General features: G+C 38.2%; 5 protein-coding genes across 12 annotated transcripts; 4 read left to right on the top strand and 1 right to left on the bottom strand.

The window, feature by feature from the left end:
* Positions 1-1,599: 1,599 nt before the first annotated feature.
* On the top strand, positions 1,600-4,147 carry LOC104702694 (chaperone protein dnaJ 10). Of its 4 annotated transcripts, none has more exons than XM_087459567.1 (11): positions 1,640-1,775; positions 1,882-1,942; positions 2,014-2,111; positions 2,230-2,289; positions 2,438-2,520; positions 2,607-2,772; positions 2,879-3,008; positions 3,124-3,282; positions 3,387-3,565; positions 3,678-3,758; positions 3,915-4,147. In XM_087459567.1, the coding sequence occupies exons 3-11, from the start codon at positions 2,025-2,027 to the stop codon at positions 4,008-4,010; spliced, it is 1,041 nt and encodes a 346-aa protein (XP_087315693.1). In that variant the 5' UTR covers positions 1,640-1,775; positions 1,882-1,942; positions 2,014-2,024; the 3' UTR covers positions 4,011-4,147. The 4 variants fall into 4 exon arrangements, with proteins under 4 accessions (XP_010416903.1, XP_010416901.1, XP_087315693.1 ...); XM_010418600.3 differs by having other exon boundaries at positions 1,642-1,775; positions 3,678-3,776; XM_010418601.3 differs by lacking the exon at positions 1,882-1,942 and having other exon boundaries at positions 1,600-1,775.
* A 607-nt stretch (positions 4,148-4,754) lies between these two features.
* LOC109124645 (uncharacterized) lies at positions 4,755-7,777 on the top strand. 4 transcript variants are annotated; one of them, XM_087457238.1, is made up of 5 exons: positions 4,866-5,134; positions 5,674-6,064; positions 6,333-6,374; positions 6,463-7,393; positions 7,501-7,777. In XM_087457238.1, the coding sequence occupies exons 2-4, from the start codon at positions 5,945-5,947 to the stop codon at positions 7,387-7,389; spliced, it is 1,089 nt and encodes a 362-aa protein (XP_087313364.1). In that variant the 5' UTR covers positions 4,866-5,134; positions 5,674-5,944; the 3' UTR covers positions 7,390-7,393; positions 7,501-7,777. The 4 variants fall into 4 exon arrangements, with proteins under 4 accessions (XP_010416900.1, XP_087313364.1, XP_010416897.1 ...); XM_010418597.3 differs by having other exon boundaries at positions 4,941-5,134; positions 6,328-6,374; XM_010418598.3 differs by having other exon boundaries at positions 4,755-5,134; positions 6,463-7,777.
* Positions 7,778-8,945: 1,168 nt separating this feature from the next.
* LOC104702692 (late embryogenesis abundant protein) lies at positions 8,946-10,103 on the top strand. The gene is made up of 2 exons (XM_010418594.3): positions 8,946-9,461; positions 9,709-10,103. Exons 1-2 carry the CDS (start codon positions 9,066-9,068, stop codon positions 9,928-9,930), a joined length of 618 nt encoding a protein of 205 aa, XP_010416896.1. The 5' UTR covers positions 8,946-9,065; the 3' UTR covers positions 9,931-10,103.
* A 726-nt stretch (positions 10,104-10,829) lies between these two features.
* On the top strand, positions 10,830-13,776 carry LOC104702690 (putative receptor-like protein kinase At2g21480). The gene has a single exon (XM_087457236.1). The coding sequence runs from the start codon at positions 10,912-10,914 to the stop codon at positions 13,522-13,524; it is 2,613 nt and encodes an 870-aa protein (XP_087313362.1). The 5' UTR covers positions 10,830-10,911; the 3' UTR covers positions 13,525-13,776.
* Positions 13,777-14,281: 505 nt separating this feature from the next.
* On the bottom strand, positions 14,282-18,217 carry LOC104702689 (SUMO-activating enzyme subunit 2). 2 transcript variants are annotated; one of them, XM_010418590.3, is made up of 11 exons: positions 17,887-18,217; positions 17,691-17,780; positions 17,027-17,110; positions 16,737-16,955; positions 16,482-16,583; positions 15,888-16,346; positions 15,567-15,796; positions 15,379-15,472; positions 15,114-15,296; positions 14,931-15,028; positions 14,282-14,706 (listed from the first exon to the last, which is right to left on the bottom strand). In XM_010418590.3, exons 1-11 carry the CDS (start codon positions 17,917-17,919, stop codon positions 14,424-14,426), a joined length of 1,875 nt encoding a protein of 624 aa, XP_010416892.2. In that variant the 5' UTR covers positions 17,920-18,217; the 3' UTR covers positions 14,282-14,423. The 2 variants fall into 2 exon arrangements, with proteins under 2 accessions (XP_010416892.2, XP_087313363.1); XM_087457237.1 differs by having other exon boundaries at positions 17,874-18,159.
* Positions 18,218-18,242: the final 25 nt, after the last annotated feature.

Raw genomic sequence — 18,242 nt, 5'->3', positions numbered from 1 at the left:
TAAGGGGCCAAACGTAAACTTTTCATCACTGCGCGTACCATGGGACCTACACAACACGTGGCGAGTAGCGAAGGATTGATAACAGATTTTCTTCAAATAAATACGGAGCAATTAAAGGAAGGGTCAACGGTCATTAGGCCTTCCCAATTCTAGTTGGAATATTAATTAATTAATTACTAAATTTTTGTATACTTTGACAATATATACTACAAAATCATCATCAAACACAGAACTGAATTTTAACACACAAAAAAAATAAATTAACAATAAAAAAAAGTAGAGAAGGTTCGTTAATTGAATCTAACAGCAAGAAACATTGACTTTCGGATTAGAATTCGTCGATCCAACAATGATCAATTGAGTGATGATTGATTAGTACGTTCTGGTTGAAATGTTTTATCAATCATTGCTATTATAATTCAACAACACACCAATGAATTTAATTCAACAAAATTAACTAACCACACAATGCATCTAGTTAGGGTAAATATATATTCCCTCCAAATTATAATAGATGATGTTTTAAGATTTTTACATGAATTAAGAAAAACATTTAATGTTTAGTAATAAGTGTATTATTTATTTATAATAAGATATTTTATAATTATTAACCAATAGTATTTCATCAAACTTTTAAATTCTCATTTAATGATTCTTGAAACTTACATTTTTTTTAGCATTAATTGATAAAAGTATACAGAAATTGATACAAGAAAAAATACTAGAAAATCATCCTTTATGATACAGAGGGAGTACAATATATGTATAGTAATGACTTTAATGTGAAGATTGGCTTAACACATTCTACATTCACCACATTTTTTTAAATCAGAAATTTGTCTTGCTAATTGCCTAAAATCCTGGGCATCACTCTTATAACCTCATCATCGTCGTAGTAATCATCACCTGTGGGAGAAAGCAAGATGAAATTGGTTTTACGGACTTTGGTAGTGTCTAAAGCTGGCAAAATAACCATATACATCTTGTAGGGAGAAGATTATATTATCCATAGAGCAAACGTTTGAGGAAATCATTCCAGACGGGTTTTCGTCCTTTTCATAATCAATTACGTCTTACAAATCGTGGAGCTCGACGTCTTACTAATCGTGGAACTCGACATAGAGCTCAAAAGTCTCATAGTACCTGGCTGAAACGAGGGTCTACATAATGGATATATGATCAGACAGCAGCACAGAAATATTAACAATTTTTTGCACAGTTTTTTTAGTCATCATGAACATATTACTAAAGTATCTCAATTCAAATTTTTGGTCCAGTTATACTTATTCAGAACGTTGGTTTCTCGTACTTGTATATCCTAATCCACACACACAAAAAAGATCAATTTCGTTGGGAATCTTATTTTACCTTGGAAGTTCCAACGATCGAAGCTGAGATAAGAGATGCAAAAGAAACAGCTTATTTTTTTAAAAATAGACTCCTCTAAGACTGACTCATAGCGTAGTGGTTATTGGGTCCTGTTCTTTCTTCGCTTCTACAGAGGTCGGGTTCGATTCTCCATGGGCTCATTGTTTTCAGTCGGACGATCCTCGGACACGTGTGCATTATTTATTGAGAGAGATGTGTGTAAACACGGTCACACGTTTGGAATATCAAGAAGACCAAAACCGTAAACTCTGACAAGGATACAGATCGTTGTATTGCTTTGCTTGCTTACTCTTCTCTTCATCGTATAAAAAGAAACCTTTCACAATTTCGCTAACTAGAATCGAGATATTATTGTGCCCTCTCTCATTTACAATTCTCCACGATCAGTAAGTTTCTGCCTTTTTTCTCCTCTGTTTTTTTTCTCGATTCATATGATCTCTCGTCACTCAAAAAAACTGAATCCCCCCAATTCTGGGTTTTTTTTCCTATAAGATCTGGAAATCGGAATTTGTCCCCTTTCGAATGATCACAGGAAAACTGGGGAAATAAATCGGTAACATTTGATATTGGGATCAAATTTTAAAACTTGGGTCTTGACTTGTGTTTTGTTTCATATTGTTTTAGAGAAAAAAGGTATGGTGAAGGAGAATGAGTACTACGAGATCTTAGACGTCAAAACTGATGCTTCAGATGCTGACATTAAAAAGGCTTACTACTTAAAAGTACTGTCTTTTTGGGAAAAAATAAAATAAAAACTCTGCTTTCAGTTTGTTTGGTCTTTTTATGATAATGTGACATTTTGATTGTGAATGTATATCTTGGGTGTCTTTTGTTCTTCAGGCTAGGAAAGTTCATCCTGACAAGAACCCTGGAGACCCTCAAGCTGCTAAAAACTTTCAGGTGAATCAAGACATTTTATTTAGGTGTTTTGTCAGATTGGTTACTATTTTTGTTTCCAGGGTCTCTTTGTCTGTTTGTATACTGGCTTAACTTCACAAAGTTTTTCCAACAAATCTCATGTCTTTTGTTGCTTTCATGAATGAAAAAGGTTTTAGGCGAGGCTTATCAGGTTCTGAGCAATCCGGAGAAGCGAGCAGCTTATGACAAATATGGCAAAGAAGGGGTTCAACAGTATGTTTTTCCCTCTCTGTACTTATACAAACTTTATCATCTATTTGTGAACGAATGTAGCTTGATAACTTTTTTTCTTATGTCAGGGATGCAATGGTTGATCCTGCAGCTGTATTTGGTATGCTTTTCGGAAGCGAAGTCTTTGAAGAATACATTGGGCAGCTTGCACTTGCTTATTTGGCATCAATCGAAGCTGACTTGGAATCATATGAGCCTGAAATCAGAAAGCAAATGCTTCAAGACAAGATCAAAGTACATTGCTTTTTTTTTTTTTTTTTAACCTTCTATTCTATATAATTCGTCAATATGTTTAGTTACTCATCTCCATGTATTTAATTTATGTGGGAACTCTGTGCAGGCTCTACAAAAGGAGAGGGAAGACAAGCTCGCCGCTACATTGAAAAACAAACTTGAACCGTTTGTGGAAGGACGAACCGATGAATTTATCGAATGGGCTAACGAAGAGGCAAAGCGGCTTTCCTCTGCCGGTAATAAAATAAATTCTTTTGCATTTTATTAGCTCTAAAAAAAACAAGAAAGGTCAGTGGTAACGTTGTATAAACTGAAAATGATTTCATAAATCTTGCTTTGACACTGTTTAAGGTTTCGGAGAGGCGATGATGCATACAATTGGTTACATTTACACAAGAAAAGCTGCTAAAGAAATTGGTAAAGACAAGAGATTTATGAAAGTGCCGTTCTTAGCGGAATGGGTGCGTGACAAAGGCCACCATATGAAATCTCAAGTGATGGCTGCTTCTGGTATAGAAACAACTAGCAAATAAAGCAAAAAGACCTCTTGGTTTTCTAACTGAACAAAATCGTTACTTACTTACTCTGGATGACATTGTGTTTCGGATATGTAGGTGCGGTTTCGTTACTTCAGTTGCAGGATGAAGTGAACAGATTGAATGAACACCAAGGAGAGAACAAAGAGGAGCATATTCAGAAAGCCATTGAAGCTAAAATGGATGCTTTGCTTCAATCTCTTTGGCAAATCAATGTTCTCGACATCGAATCCACTCTTTCTCGTGTTTGCAATTCTGTAAGATACTAAGATACATCATATATGACCATGTTTTTTTTTTGGTAGTAATGATCAATTTCTCTTAAGTAATCATATTATTTATTTGTCTCTCTCTCCCACACACATGTAGGTGCTTAAAGATCCAAGTGTTTCCAAGGATGTTCTTCGAGCTCGTGCCATAGGATTGAAGAAACTTGGAACGATCTTCCAGGTGAGCAAGAAGAAAAGGGTTCGTAACTTAACATAAAATAGAAACGATCATTGGGTTAATATATATATTTAAGATTCTGTGTTGCATTTGAATCTTGAGAAACCTACTCTTATTATATCTAAGACTGTAAATACTCTTATGTTTCTCTTTTTAAAGGGTGCTAAGAAGCCGTACACGAGAGGAAGCAGCTTGCGTCGCGAACCCGCCGTGAAACAACAGGACACCGGAGGTTCTTCAAAGGCGACGTCTTGAAACCTATTAATTGAATATGTTGTTTCTCTTATCTTTTTTATTTGGATGAAGTTGCATTTCCCCAGTTTTGTAGAGATTGAACTTTTTCTTGTGTAGTTGAATACATTGTTATTCTTATCAGATACTCGTTAAAATTAGTCCTGTCTCTTCTTCTTTATTATTTCCATATTATTGTTCACAACTCTCATAATTCAGATTCGAACTTAGCTATGACAAGATCTTAGAGGTGTTTGTTAGGTGATCTCATCAATCAAACCCCAACAACTTCTGCAAGATACAAAACTCTACATTTTTATAATTATTTTGTTTGTTGTTGGAACTTGGAACTGAGTGTTTTAGGCTTGACCGACAACAAAAGAGAGTATAAATAAGGCGTGTTTATGTGGACTTTTTATTCCCCTTTGATCCTTTACGCGTTGCCCTCACTAAGCTCCAAACGTACTTTTCTGTAAGAAAAACTTTAGATATCAATATCATACATACACTACAGAGGACTTTTTATATTTCTATTTTAGTCCTTCATAAACTATAATGTTTCAATTTGGCAACCCAACCGTCCAACTTCACCGACGTCACTCCGTTGTAGTTGACGCCACCTTCCAATTTTTTGTTGTCTTGCTAAAATGACGTGGCATCCGTCTGTCTTTACGTCGCTTACTTAAGTTCCGCTAAAACTAACGGACGGTCTCACAACCATAAGTCAAAACCATAAATGTTTGGTTCTATCAAACCGAAGACCAATCTAACTTGTCCTTTTTCCTAATCCAAATTAAATACAAATGAAACTATAATGGAAAAATTTCCAATTTCACTAAAAAACAAAGATTTAATCTAAACTAAAAATGTAAATTACTCGATCTTTTAATTTGGTCCGGTTTACACGGGTCTAACCGGAATCAGACGGCGTTAATTAAAGACGTCAGGGAAGACTTGGAATCGTCTCTTTCCCCTTTTCTCAAGAGGGAGGGAGGGAGGGAGGGAGAGAGAGAAGAAGAAAGCAGAACCTCGCAGTGCTTTAAGTTTCTTTCTCACTCTAAAAAATTCCCACAGCACTGTCTCTCTCTCTAGCTATGTGAAATTGTGTCTTCGTTTTCATTTTGTTTTCCGGCGACTTCCCAGAGCAGGTTTGGTGCTCGTCACCTTTCGTCTCACATACTGAATTGTTGTTTTTTCTTTTTTTTTTTTTTTTTTCTTTTTAGGGTTTTTGTTTCTATTTTAGGGTAATCTCAACTTGTTTTGCAAGTTCCTTGGCCCTAATCGCGGATCTGTTTAGTTATGTGACTTGTTTGTTGATATTTTGCCCGATTCAATTGCTATTTTTGGTGTCCTAAATTTTTTTTTTTTGGGAATTTCTTAGTGAAGGTAGTAGTAGACATGTTAGTGAGCAACGAATGGCTCGATTTGATTCTATCTTAAACCTTGTATTTTTTGATTTGGTGCTTCTACTTCTAACTTTATATATCTTGGCCATGGCCAGTTTTAAGTTACTGACTTACTGTGTAGGTGAATGGTAAGCTCTTCTTATCCATGGTGTTTTTTTTTTGTGATTGGACTGATGTTTTGGGGTTTTACTAGCTGCTTCTGTTAGAACCTGTAGGTTTTTTAGGATTTTATAGTCAAAATTGATTCTTATTGAGTTTCTGAAATTTTTGTTTCTTGGAAGGTTTTGAGGTGGTTTTATGCACCAAAACATCTATCCGGGAGTGTCTTTTTGTGCGGTGGTGCTGAGTAGTTTTTTCTTTTCAACGATACGGTTCAAGTTATGGGGAATGCTTGTTGTGTTGCTGCTCGAGACAAAATGGTGTTGCCTAATACTACATCAGCAGTTGAGAATTTGCAAAGAAACAATTTGAGGTATTCTCCTAACTGGAGCTTCCGGTGGGATAATCGAGGACGAGTGGCAGGTGAAGAGACCTCTGTCAGTTGGTTATCTGATGGAATTAGTCGTAACGATATGTCTGATGTCAAATCCGAATCTGCTTTCGTATCATCATCACAAGGCTCCCCTTTGGACAATTTTCAGGCGCTGTCATGGCAGAAATCTCCTGCTTCTGGTAAAAAAAATTTCGACCCTTTAGACATGCTTGTTGTGTTTGATTTGTCAAAAACTATGGACGACTTTAGAGGAAATTGTAGGCACCTTCTTGGAATTTAGGATTACTTTTCTACAGAAACTGTTGATGGGCATTTTGATGTGTTTGTTGACATAAAACTGTTCTCTTGTTTGCTTCTTGACTTGCTTTGATTGGTCTCCACCCATTTTTATCGTTAAGCTATGACTTTTCCGTGTTATGACGTCATATTATTGTTGTGGCAGATCAGTCTTTTTCAGGAATTGCATCCATTGACACCGTCTCTGAACAGGTAAAAAACTAAAAGCCTTTGTTTCACTGCTAGCTATATATATCTGCCATGTAACTCTGTTAATATGACCCCTATTTTACTGTTGTAGACCACCCGGAAAACAAATGATTCAACCAACCCTGCTTATTATCCATCTCCTGCAAAACGGTCTCTTTCATTGGCTTCTCAAGCATCATCCTTCTCAACGTCACCATTGTCATCCCAGAGCCACTTGCCAATGCCACCTGCTAGTTCATCGACATTAAAGCTGTCACCTCGCCCTCATCTATCAAAACAAGTCTCAGATGGTCAAATCCTTGGATTTGCCTCACCAAGTAGAAGAAGCTCAGCAACTGAAGAGAGGCTGGGGAATGAATCTCAGTCTGATGGTTGGTCCATGCAAGCCTTTTCCGAAATGATGGCACATTCTCGCAGAGAGTCTTGCTCTTACGATAACGAGTTCTTTGGGCTTCGTCGTGACAAGATAGACCATCAAGGAAACAGAAAGTCCAGTGATCAGCAAAACTGTGGTGCTTGCTTGAGATCCTTGTCTGAAAAATCTTTGTTGAGTAGCCAGAAGATCTTTGCCACTAATGAGCTCTCTGTAGCTGCAATTCTAGCTTGTGGGCACGTCTATCATTCAGAGTGTTTAGAGCAGATGACACCTGAAGTTGACAAATTCGACCCTCATTGTCCCATTTGCACTCTGGGGGAGAAGAAAACATTCAAGTTGTCGGAAAAAGCGTTGAAGGCGGATTTGGATATGAAAGCTAGACAAAACAAGAGACTAAGGAACCGCGTTGTGGACAGCGATGACTTTGTCATGTTTGATCACAACCACAAGGCGGTGGTGGCAGGATACAAAGGTAAAGCCCCAAAGCTAGTATCGAGTTCGAGCTTAAGAAACTATTCCCCAAAGCCTTTCCTTGCAAGACACTTCTCTTTCGGGTCCAGAAGTAACAATGTTAAATCCCCAAAAGAGAATCAATCTCTCAGAAAGAAAGGCTTCTTCTGGACCAAATCTAGCAAACTTTGAAACTGTAAGCATCTCCCTACAAGCATCACCTTATGCACCAGAAGGTTATGGCTCAAACCAACGAGTCACACAAGTAAAGAAAACATTGATGATTATTGAATCTTGTTGCAGATTCTAGGTGGTGTTTCTCTTCGTAAGCTAGGGATACTTTACCAAACGAATGAACGATACACACTTGTTTGTGTGCACGTCATAGAATTTATCTCCCAAGTCTCGAGAAAAAACTTTCTTTCTCCCTTTCTTTTTCTGGTTTGGTGCATTCCCAAATTTTTACACATGTAAATATAATAATTATTATAGGATAAGGTAAAAGTTATCTGACTGTGGGTTAATTGGATCAAGGAATTCATATAATTATATAATGCTGTATTATACGTTTTAAAAGAAACAATGCTATTCGTTAATTAATACTGGTAACCGAATACTATTCCTCTGATTTTGTGGAAATATTTGGTTACAAGAAATTTTCTTATAATGTAGTCTTCTTATGTAGACCTTTTTTTTTAATAGAAAAATTTTAGTTTCCTAAAACCAAAAGTAGTTAGACAAAAAACAGAAAAACCTGGAACTAAATTTGTAGCAACTAGCAAAGCTAATATAATACGAAACTAAATATGCGTATGTTGTATTGTGTATCCACGGCTTTCCACCCATGTAGTAACATGTAACTGTAAGTCGGAAACTTGGAATCACCAATCAGCTAACTCGTAACGTTTGGTCTTGAAAATATTTAAAACGAAGAACACCGACCTTCTTTAGCGGTACCAGGCCCGTGATCCAAATCATTTACATATCTGTCCTTACAACATAGAAAACACGTACCTCACGATTACGAAGAAGATAACGTTGTTCTCTATCGAATTTATCAAAAAGAGAAGACGCTATCAGGAGCGGATCGAAAGAGGGACTAGGTGGGGCAGGTGCTCCATGCTAATGATATATAAAAAAAGATTACCTATTGTTTGTTATACCTTATTAGATCAAATAACTATTAGTGTCCGAGTAGATGTTAGGGATGATGTATTTCATATTTCCAATATCATTTGTTTTTTATTTATTATGCCACGTTTTATATTTTCATTTTGTATGTACAATTTTTTTCTTTTATTTCTTACATTTTTAATTAGTTATTAATTACATTTTTTCTTTCTTTTTTACTTATATTCCAAAATACACAAGTTAATTTCGTTATTTGCTTTTGTACTTTCTAAAATATTAATAATTACATCTAATAAATTTAATAGATCAATTTTTGATTCAATTTAGATTTCAAAAATGTAAAATAATATTCCTTATAAAAAAAGTTGAATTTTTTAAGTTTTTTAGAAACTTAAATTTTAAAAATATGAGATGCAAAAAAAAAATATAACTATTATATCAAAAAAAATTATATATGCCCCATGTTAATTTTAGTTCTGGATCCGCCACTGGACGCTATTATGTCGGATTCGTGACGTATTCGTATTAAAGCACACACATGACACGTAGTACTCCTCTTCTAACCGTGCGTGTCAAAATATTTCACATTAAATACGCCACGTCTCATAACCACATGCAGGTTAACATTTTATATATAATATGTACGCGCTTGTTCAACCGCAAACGTAGTATTCTAAGCAGCACTTGAGAATCTTATCGTGCAAAATCACTTCAAAAGAAGGAACTACTTGTTGACAATGGCTGATTTGAGGGACGAAAGAGGAAACCCAATCCATCTAACCGACGAGCATGGTAACCCGGTCCAGCTCACTGATGAGTTCGGTAACCCCATGCACCTAACCGGCGTTGCTACCTCCGCCCAACAACAACTGTATAGGGATAGTACCACCAGTGACATTGCAGAGCACCCTACTAGCACCATTACCGGAACACATCCGGTCTCTACGGGAACGCATTCGGCAGTTGGTCCAGCAGCCGCTGCCACTGCTGCTACCGCGACAGGAGTAGCCGCAGGTACCGGAGCAACCACCACAGGACAGCAACACCATGGCTCAACCACCACAGGGCAGCAACACCATGGCTCGCTTGAAGAGCATCTTCGTCGGTCTGGAAGTTCATCTAGCTCTAGCTCGGTGAGATTCTCATTCTATATGTAGATACTGATTTCCCGCTATTCTCATCAGGGTTTTTTGTTTTGCTTTCCAAATATGTCATAATTGTTTTTGAAACACAAAAATATATATAGTACCAAAAGACCAAGTATGTACGTTAAGGGTTTTCAAACATTAAAAGTGAACAAAAGCCTTTTCTTAAACACGGTTTCCTTTTCATGTATAAATAGTTAACGAGTATACATATATATACATGATCCTGGAATAGGAGGACGACGGGCAAGGAGGGAGGAGGAAGAAGAGCATAAAGGAGAAAATCAAAGAGAAATTTAGTAGCGGTAAGCACAAGGATGAACAAACACCCGCCACAGCCACGACCACCGGACCTACTACCACCACTACCACGACCACGGAACACCACGAGAAGAAGGGCATTCTCGAGAAGATCAAGGACAAACTTCCCGGCCACCACAACCACAACCACCCATGAACACCAATCCGATGAACTTAATTTTCATCATTTCATGAATAAAAAGGCCCATGGTCACTTGTCAGTCATATATATATATGTGGTCTAGTCGAGTTCAAATGTGTTTGCAGTTTGTGAATGTGACAATCGTTTGATCATGTCTTTGTTTTATTTATATAAAAATGGATTGTATATTGCATTTTTCTCAATTAACAACGGTCGAATTAATATTCAAGAATTTCCAAAAATGAAACACCCTTTTTCTGCCAAAAACAAAGAAACAAAAATAATGCTATGCAGCAAGCATAACATATACCTTAACTCTCAACCGGAGAGTTTGAAATTAGTGCGACCTACGAGTACTGGACCTCAGCTTTGTTTCAGAGGCTACAATGGAAAGTAAGATAGAACGGTAGAGACTAAAAAAGTGAAAGATGTCTGCACTGATCTTGAAACTTACTGGATTTTGGCTATATTAGTAAAACTCCTACGTTTGTTCGTATGTTTTCATTTTTAATGTTTTACTAGTCGAGTGTGTTTATGAAATGAATTCGTGCCACGAGATTGTCTTAATATTTTCTATACTTATTTATCGATACTTATTCTCACATTTCTCAGAGTCGAAAGTTAGGACGGTCCCTTTCATCTATTACATGTGCGGTCTCATATACTGATGATATCTTTGCATGAGTTTCTCGACGATGGCCATGATCAAAAATAACATCTACAAGGACTTGGCAGTAGTCCCCTTGAAATCATAGTTTGTTTTGTATTGGCTTAATTGTGTCAATTTAACAGTTAACTAAAAATAAACATTCACTAATTATAACCAAAACACAAATAAGAAAACAAGCCACACATATAAACAACTACTCATCCTTTCTTTTTTCTCTCGATCTTTCTTCAACCACAAGCATCCCAACAATCTCGTTTCCTTTCGTCTTTTCATTTTACTCCTCATTCTTCTCTGCTCTCTTCTCTCTCTTCCCCCACGAAGGAGGGATGGAGATAACAAAGAAACCAAATATACCAATGTGTCTTGTCTTAGATTATTCTTCCAGGCCCTTCATGACTCTCTTGTTCACCGTCCTCCTCTTCTTAACCGGCCTAGCTTCAGCGGCTCCCATCGGTGGTGGCCCAACCGCTGGTTTTAAACCGGCTGATGACATTCTCATTGATTGTGGGAGCAAGTCTTCAACCAAAACCCCTGAAGGTAGAGTCTTCAAGAGTGACTCAGAGACGGTTCAGTATATAGAAGCCAAAGACGACATTCAGGTCTCTGCTCCGCCTTCAGATAAACTCACTTCTCCTATCTACCTAACCGCTAGGATCTTCCGCGAAGAAGCAATTTACAAGTTCCATTTGACCAGACCTGGTTGGCATTGGGTTCGTCTCCATTTCTTTGCCTTTCCCAATGACAAGTTTGATCTCGAGCAAGCAACTTTCTCTGTTTTATCAGAGAAGTACGTCTTGCTTCACAACTTTAAACTAAGTAACAACAACAATAATGATAGCCAAGCCATTGTTCAGAAGGAGTACCTCGTCAACATGACCGATGCTCAGTTCGCCCTTAGGTTCAAACCTATGAAAGGTTCCGCAGCGTTCATCAACGGTATAGAACTTGTGTCAGCTCCAGACGAACTCATCTCTGATGCTGGCACTTCTCTTTTCCCTGTCAAGGGCTTTTCGGGTCTGTCTGAGTACGCGTACCAGTCGGTTTACAGGGTTAATGTTGGTGGTCCTTTGATTACACCACATAATGACACACTAGGAAGAACCTGGACACCTGACAAAGACTACTTGAAAGATCCTAATCTGGCTCACGATGTCAAAACAACCCCTACAGCGATCAAGTATCCTCCTGAAGTTACACCGCTGATTGCGCCACAGACGGTTTACGCTACAGCCGCAGAGATGGCTGATTCTCAAACCATAGATCCTAACTTCAATGTCACATGGAACTTCCCATCAAACCCATCATTTCACTACTTCGTTCGTCTTCATTTCTGTGACATCATCAGCAAGTCACTTAATGACCTCTACTTCAACGTTTACATCAATGGCAAAACTGCCATTTCCGGGCTGGATTTGTCCACTCTAGCCGGCGATCTTTCTGCTCCTTACTACAAAGACATTGTGGTGAACTCGACTCTTATGAAATCTGAGCTTCAGGTACAGATTGGTCCCATGGGAGAAGACACTGGGAGAAAGAACGCAATCTTGAACGGAGTCGAGGTCCTGAAGATGAGCAACTCAGTGAACAGTCTTGATGGAGAATTTGGAGTTGATGGTAAAAGAGCGAGTATGGGGAAGCAGGGGATGGTTGCAACTGCAGGTTTTGTGATGATGTTTGGAGCTTTCGTAGGTCTTGGAGCAATGGTTTACAAGTGGAAGAAGAGGCCACAAGATTGGCAGAAGAGAAACAGTTTCTCTTCTTGGTTACTACCAATACACTCTGGTGACAGTACCTTCATGACAAGCAAAACCGGTTCTCACAAATCCAACTTGTACAATTCCACGCTTGGCCTCGGACGCTTGTTCTCTCTCTCGGAGCTTCAAGAAGTCACAAAGAACTTTGATGCATCAGAGATCATCGGTGTTGGTGGATTTGGAAACGTTTACATCGGTACCATCGATGATGGAACTCAAGTCGCCATCAAACGAGGCAATCCACAGTCAGAGCAAGGGATCACAGAGTTCCACACAGAGATTCAAATGCTATCTAAGCTTAGACACAGACACTTAGTCTCCTTGATTGGATACTGCGACGAGAACTCAGAGATGATCCTCGTCTACGAATACATGTCCAATGGTCCTTTCAGAGACCACCTCTATGGAAAAAACCTTTCTCCTTTGACATGGAAACAACGACTAGAGATCTGCATAGGAGCTGCTCGAGGGCTTCACTATTTGCACACAGGAACTGCTCAAGGCATTATCCATCGTGACGTCAAATCCACTAACATTCTTCTTGATGAAGCTTTAGTTGCTAAAGTAGCTGACTTTGGCCTCTCCAAAGACGTTGCCTTCGGACAGAATCATGTCAGTACGGCCGTGAAAGGTAGTTTCGGGTATTTAGACCCGGAATACTTCAGGAGACAACAACTCACAGACAAATCCGATGTTTATTCTTTTGGTGTTGTTCTTCTAGAAGCTCTATGTGCAAGACCAGCCATTAATCCTCAGCTTCCAAGGGAACAAGTCAACTTAGCTGAATGGGCTATGCAATGGAAACAAAAAGGGTTGCTCGAAAAGATCATCGACCCTCATCTCCTTGGAACTGTGAATCCTGAATCTATGAAAAAGTTTGCAGAAGCTGCAGAGAAGTGTTTAGCAGATTACGGTGTTGATAGACCAACAATGGGAGATGTATTGTGGAACTTAGAATATGCTCTCCAGCTTCAAGAAGCTTTTTCTCAGGGAAAAGCTGAGGCTGAGGAGGTTGAGACCGCTAAGCCCATGGCTGCTGCTGCTGCACCGCCTTCACCTGCTGCCACCACCGCGGCAACAAGTGAACGTCCGGTTTCTCAGACTGAAGAGAAGGATGACTCAACAGTGGACCAACACTCTGGAACGGCCATGTTTACTCAGTTTGCTAGCCTCAACGGAAGATAAGCTAAGCATTTCCACCAAACCAAACGGTGTGAAAAGTTAGAAAAAGAAAAACCTTAAGGTACTCTGTCTGTCTCACATAGTTTGATGTTTTAGAGAATAATCTTTGTCTCTCAAAGATTGATGTTCTGAATATTTTTAATATATTTTTGTTTTAATAATTACTGATGTTATAGAGTGTATGGAGTGGGAAAATAAAAAAGTATCAGATCAAATAAATTATGAGAGATCATAAATAAAATAAAAAATTTCTCATCCCCTCTGTCTTAATAAAATCCTAAACATCTAACTATGTGAGAGAGAGGAAGTAATTTTTTAATTTTGTTTTGTAATTGAAATGCATTTTAACGGTGGTGAATATGCATGTATCTACTCATGCTCCCATGTTATAGGCTGTTGATACTTAGGTTTCAAAATACAAAATTTTCAACGTTTTGTAAAACTGTATGCAAATCTCGTCTATTAGCATTTTATATTCGGAAGGTGCATGATAACAACAAAAGAGAGAATCGAAAAGTAGTTTTAGGTGCATGATAACAACAAAAGAGAGAATCGAAAAGTAGTTTTGAGATTCTTCAGAGAAAAAGAAAAAAAAGAGAAATTTTTTGGTAAACAGAATTAAGATACAAGGGAGCTCTTACAGTTAGTGAAAACATAACAGAATCTCTGAAAGCAAAGATTGCTTCCTTATAGTGAGTTCCTGGGCTCCTCCCCCAAAGGATCCTGTCCTGTCCTAGTAAATATTTAACAATCTGAGTAGTTTCTTCTTCATCAAAGAATCCCTAAATCATACTTGTAATATTCTTGTGACATATAATTCAGGAAGTAGAAAGTTAGATTGAAATCAAAAAGAAACTAAAAAAGCAAGGATTTAGGGATCGGGTCTTAAGAAAAAGGCCGGCCTATTCAACTCTTATCTTCTTGCTCACTATCATGGGATTTTCAACCTCCATGATATCATCATCGTCACTCTCGACGTTCTCTGTTTCTTTCTTGTGATTACTGGGCTCGATCTCGGAGAGTCTTCTCTTCTTAGAAGCAGTCTCGGATCCTGAGGAACTCTCTGTGACATCAGCGGGCTTCTCATTGTTTGATGTTGATGCGCTCTCGCCATTGGTAGCTGGAACTTGTGTCCATCCAGAGAGTACCATTCCTTCAGGTTCTTTTTCCTCATCAAATTCTTCCCTGTGAAAGAAACATAATAAGCAGAGAATGCATAAATCATCTGCCACTTCCAGCCATGGAAGTAACAATCTAAAGCTTCCAGGCAATACAAGAATCCTAGGATGATGTCTGATGATAGAGGAAAGCTTTGTAATTTGAATGCAAAAGTTTAGGGGAAGTCGATTGTAAGATTACCAGAAACCAAACTGTATTTGAAACAGGATTAAAAATGTAAGAAACAAAACCTGTGCTTGACATTTATCTTGCAAGATAGCTCTTGTTGAAGATCTTCGACTGTGAGAATGCTTCCGTTGACAATGGGTGAAGGAAGTTCTGATAAAGGCTGAAAACAAAACACGAGCATGTAAGAAATTGTGGTATCTAAACCTGTACTAAAAACGCAGATGGTAGAACAATCAAGACCAAACCTTCTCGAGATTCGCATTGTAGTTTGCAACCATAATATCATCAAGATCATCACCAACTTCATAAAGAAGCGATGCCCCATGCATAATCAATGGTAGGTTCATTCCAAGCTTGGCTGTGACAATTCTATCAACTAGATCCCGTAGTTTCGATTTCCGAGTATTGATCTCAAGTACTAAAGGGGTCTGTTGAATAAAAAATGAACATCCAATGACTGGTAATACAAGAACGACAATGAAAGAAGGTTACACAACAATAATGTTATACCTTGGAACAGACATAGCAAGCAGGATTAGGCTCATATGGCTCAATTGGCATAAGCAGCATCTTTTTGCTTGGGTGCTCTAAGCAATATGTCATTCTAGAGAGATTGAAAACAAAATTAATGTTAAAGGAATATCAAGGACGGTAAAATCTTATGAAATGAAGTGAAATACAATTTCAAAGTTACAAACCTGTACTTGTCATCATCCTTTTTGAGCACTTTGATTGCTTCAATAACAATCAAACCAGCAATAATGGCATTTGTCGTAGCAACAGCATGAACAATGTTCCCAGCAATACCTTTCGCTTCAAAAAGGCTGTGCAAGGGAATATCAAAAGACTCAGCACGGATATTTGCAGCAGCAGTGACAAATTCTACAGCTAACTGATCATCTTTGTCAAAAGTAAGGTGTCCTATTTCCTGTGGCAGCATATAGAAAATACCATGAATTAATCAGTATACCAAAACTTATATACACACAAGAAGATTTTACAGAAAGGAATACACAGACCTTCTTTCTCTTGGCGAAGAACAACTTCAATGCTTCTATGAATACTAGAGAATTCTGCGTTAGACCCCACAATTCCTGTGGATTCTTCAGGCCAAGCCATGGCATGACAGAGACCATTGAATCACCACCAGTAACAGAACAATTCTGAGTGCTTCCATTTTGTTGAGTCAGACTTTCAGGCAAGACGTCCTTACTGTATATAGGCCTTGGTCGTTTACGATTTTTCCATGTCTCTTCATTGGACAAAGCCGCTTCAATGTTAGAACCAAATACGTGATCATATATCTTCCTACCATACTGCTCAATATCTTCATCTTCTGAACGTTCAAATACATCTTCTGTTTCTTTGGATGAGCTTGCAGAGTTGTTGGATCGCACATTAAGATCATTATCTTGATTCTTGTCGCCAAACAACTTTGCAAAGAGCAGGTCTTTTGCCCACACGATACAGTGCACAAACTGTAGAATCAATTCACAATTAATTGGCACATCAAAAACAAGCACTATGCTTAGGATAAGACTATACCAGCGAAGATAATTTAGAAGTTCACCAAGGTTCACAAGAATTTGGAACAAAAAAGACAATGTTAATACCTTAGTTGGAGTGCTGGTTATTGTACACACAGGATAGGTCTTTGGAGCTGGTTTGGTTTGGCACTCATAACATTCTGTTTTTCCCTTTATATGAACAGTTACCTGATTTGTACCATAAGCCAGTATTGCAAAGTGAGATAAGCGGGAAATGATATCAGTTACACCGTTCAAGCCTAACATTGTGGTGCATCTAACTCATAACTTTGCTTAGAGAAATAAAAAAAAACCGCAGGACCAGAAGGCACGCAGAATAACCTGTCCTAGGAAGCCCGTTGTCCCGCTTTCTACAAGAGGAACATCAGCTGCAAGACAGAGACGATTCACATGACGCCTAGCGTCCAAGTTGTCCAGTCCATTCAGAACAACATCAAATTGCTTGAAAAAATCAACATCAAACTCGGGGTTCTTCACATTTGCATGGTACGAACTTATGTTAATGTGAGGTCTAAATCTCAAGACTGCATCTCTGGCAACCTGACGATATGGTGAAAACATATTAACTCTTATACACTGGAATCCCTTGGACTTAGCTCAAGCAAAATTACCTTAGCCTTGGACTGCCCAACATGAGAACGACGGAATAGAAATTGCCTATTGAGGTTACTGACTTCAATAGTGTCCATGTCAATCTGTAACACAAAAGAACCAGTAACTTAATCACAGATACAAACTAATCAGATACAAAGTAATCTTATAAGTCACTGCCCAATTCAATTCCTGAATCCAGAAATCCAGAAGTACCTCAAGTAAAATCCGATGGTTTCTGATACAAAACATAAATCAAGAATCTACAAAATCCCAAAATTAAAAGAGAAGAGTAGTTCATGCAAACCAAACTATACAATGTCTAACCAAAGTCTTTGAATGACACTAAACCTAGGGGCAAAGACAGCTAAACAAAGGGTCCTCCTATAGACATCTAAGTCCATCTTCAACAAGTCCAACTTAACCCATACTCTGTGTTCAGTAGAATCCCGATGTGATCGATCTCATGAACCATGCAAATCAAATCAAAAAGCTGAATGATGTGGAAGCTACTCAAATCATCAATAACAGTAAAAACCCTAGATCCCAAATCAAATCCTGTAACCTATCAGGGGATCTGAAATGCATGAACATTCGTCAGTGACCCCAGAATCTCAAAAGAGAAGATGAAGAAGAAGAAGAGGAAAAGTCACGAAAGGGAAAAACAAATCGACAAAAACTTACAATATGAATATCTTCGAACCCAGAAAGAGCAAGAGTCTTGAGTAACTCGCAGCCAATCCCACCAGCTCCAACCATAAGCACTTTCGCGCCCTAGAAAAAAAAAAACCCAACACAGGGAAAATTTCAAAAGACTTCAATTTGAAAAACAACCCCCACAAAACAAGAAATAGGCTTTAAGGGTACCTTGAGAGCTTACTTTAATGGCGGATTGTTGTTGCTGCGAAGCCATGGGGAAGGAGAAGTGACAAGAGGGAGCAATATGCTTAAGCGACGGTTCAGAGCAGAAGACGGAGAAGTATGGGATTAGAGAAATGAAAAAAGCTTTTTATCTCGGTTTAATAATTTAAAGTCGGAAGGGAATTTGATATTCTAGGGTTTATGTGTGTGTGGAGGGATTTGGGGAAATTTTGGGAAGAAGAAAGGAGCGAAGAGAAAAAGGAAAGAGACGGCTCCTTTGACAAAAAGTCACGTGGGGGGGGGGGGGGGCTTTTTATTTTATTTTTGTGTATTACTGTTAATTAAATAAAAAGGACTCTTTGGAATATTTAGTTT

The sequence above is a fragment of the Camelina sativa genome, chromosome 7, assembly GCF_030686135.1.
Source record: "Camelina sativa cultivar CO46 ecotype springtype chromosome 7, ASM3068613v1".
Taxonomy (NCBI): Eukaryota; Viridiplantae; Streptophyta; class Magnoliopsida; order Brassicales; family Brassicaceae; genus Camelina; species Camelina sativa.
Note: the sequence above shows the minus strand (reverse complement) of the source record. Positions and strands in the feature narration are given on the sequence as shown.

Bases quoted from the DNA above. Each gene is read 5' to 3' on its own strand.
- LOC109124645 (XM_010418595.3), top strand. From the start codon at position 5,773: ATGGGGAATGCTTGTTGTGTTGCTGCTCGAGACAAAATGGTGTTGCCT. The intron at 6,065-6,327 runs GTAAAAAAAATT...TTGTTGTGGCAG, and splicing joins GCAGAAATCTCCTGCTTCTG to ATCAGTCTTTTTCAGGAATT. The intron at 6,375-6,462 runs GTAAAAAACTAA...TTACTGTTGTAG, and splicing joins TTGACACCGTCTCTGAACAG to ACCACCCGGAAAACAAATGA.
- LOC104702694 (XM_010418599.3), top strand. From the start codon at position 2,025: ATGGTGAAGGAGAATGAGTACTACGAGATCTTAGACGTCAAAACTGAT. The intron at 2,290-2,437 runs GTGAATCAAGAC...TGAATGAAAAAG, and splicing joins AAGCTGCTAAAAACTTTCAG to GTTTTAGGCGAGGCTTATCA. The intron at 3,777-3,914 runs GTTCGTAACTTA...CTCTTTTTAAAG, and splicing joins AGGTGAGCAAGAAGAAAAGG to GGTGCTAAGAAGCCGTACAC.
- LOC104702690 (XM_087457236.1), top strand. From the start codon at position 10,912: ATGGAGATAACAAAGAAACCAAATATACCAATGTGTCTTGTCTTAGAT.
- LOC104702689 (XM_010418590.3), bottom strand. From the start codon at position 17,919: ATGGCTTCGCAGCAACAACAATCCGCCATTAAA. The intron at 17,111-17,690 runs GTAAGTTTTTGT...TTTGTGTTACAG, and splicing joins GGTTCGAAGATATTCATATT to ATTGACATGGACACTATTGA. The intron at 16,584-16,736 runs GTTATTCTGCGT...GGTACAAATCAG, and splicing joins CAACGGGCTTCCTAGGACAG to GTAACTGTTCATATAAAGGG.
- LOC104702692 (XM_010418594.3), top strand. From the start codon at position 9,066: ATGGCTGATTTGAGGGACGAAAGAGGAAACCCAATCCATCTAACCGAC. The intron at 9,462-9,708 runs GTGAGATTCTCA...ATCCTGGAATAG, and splicing joins GTTCATCTAGCTCTAGCTCG to GAGGACGACGGGCAAGGAGG.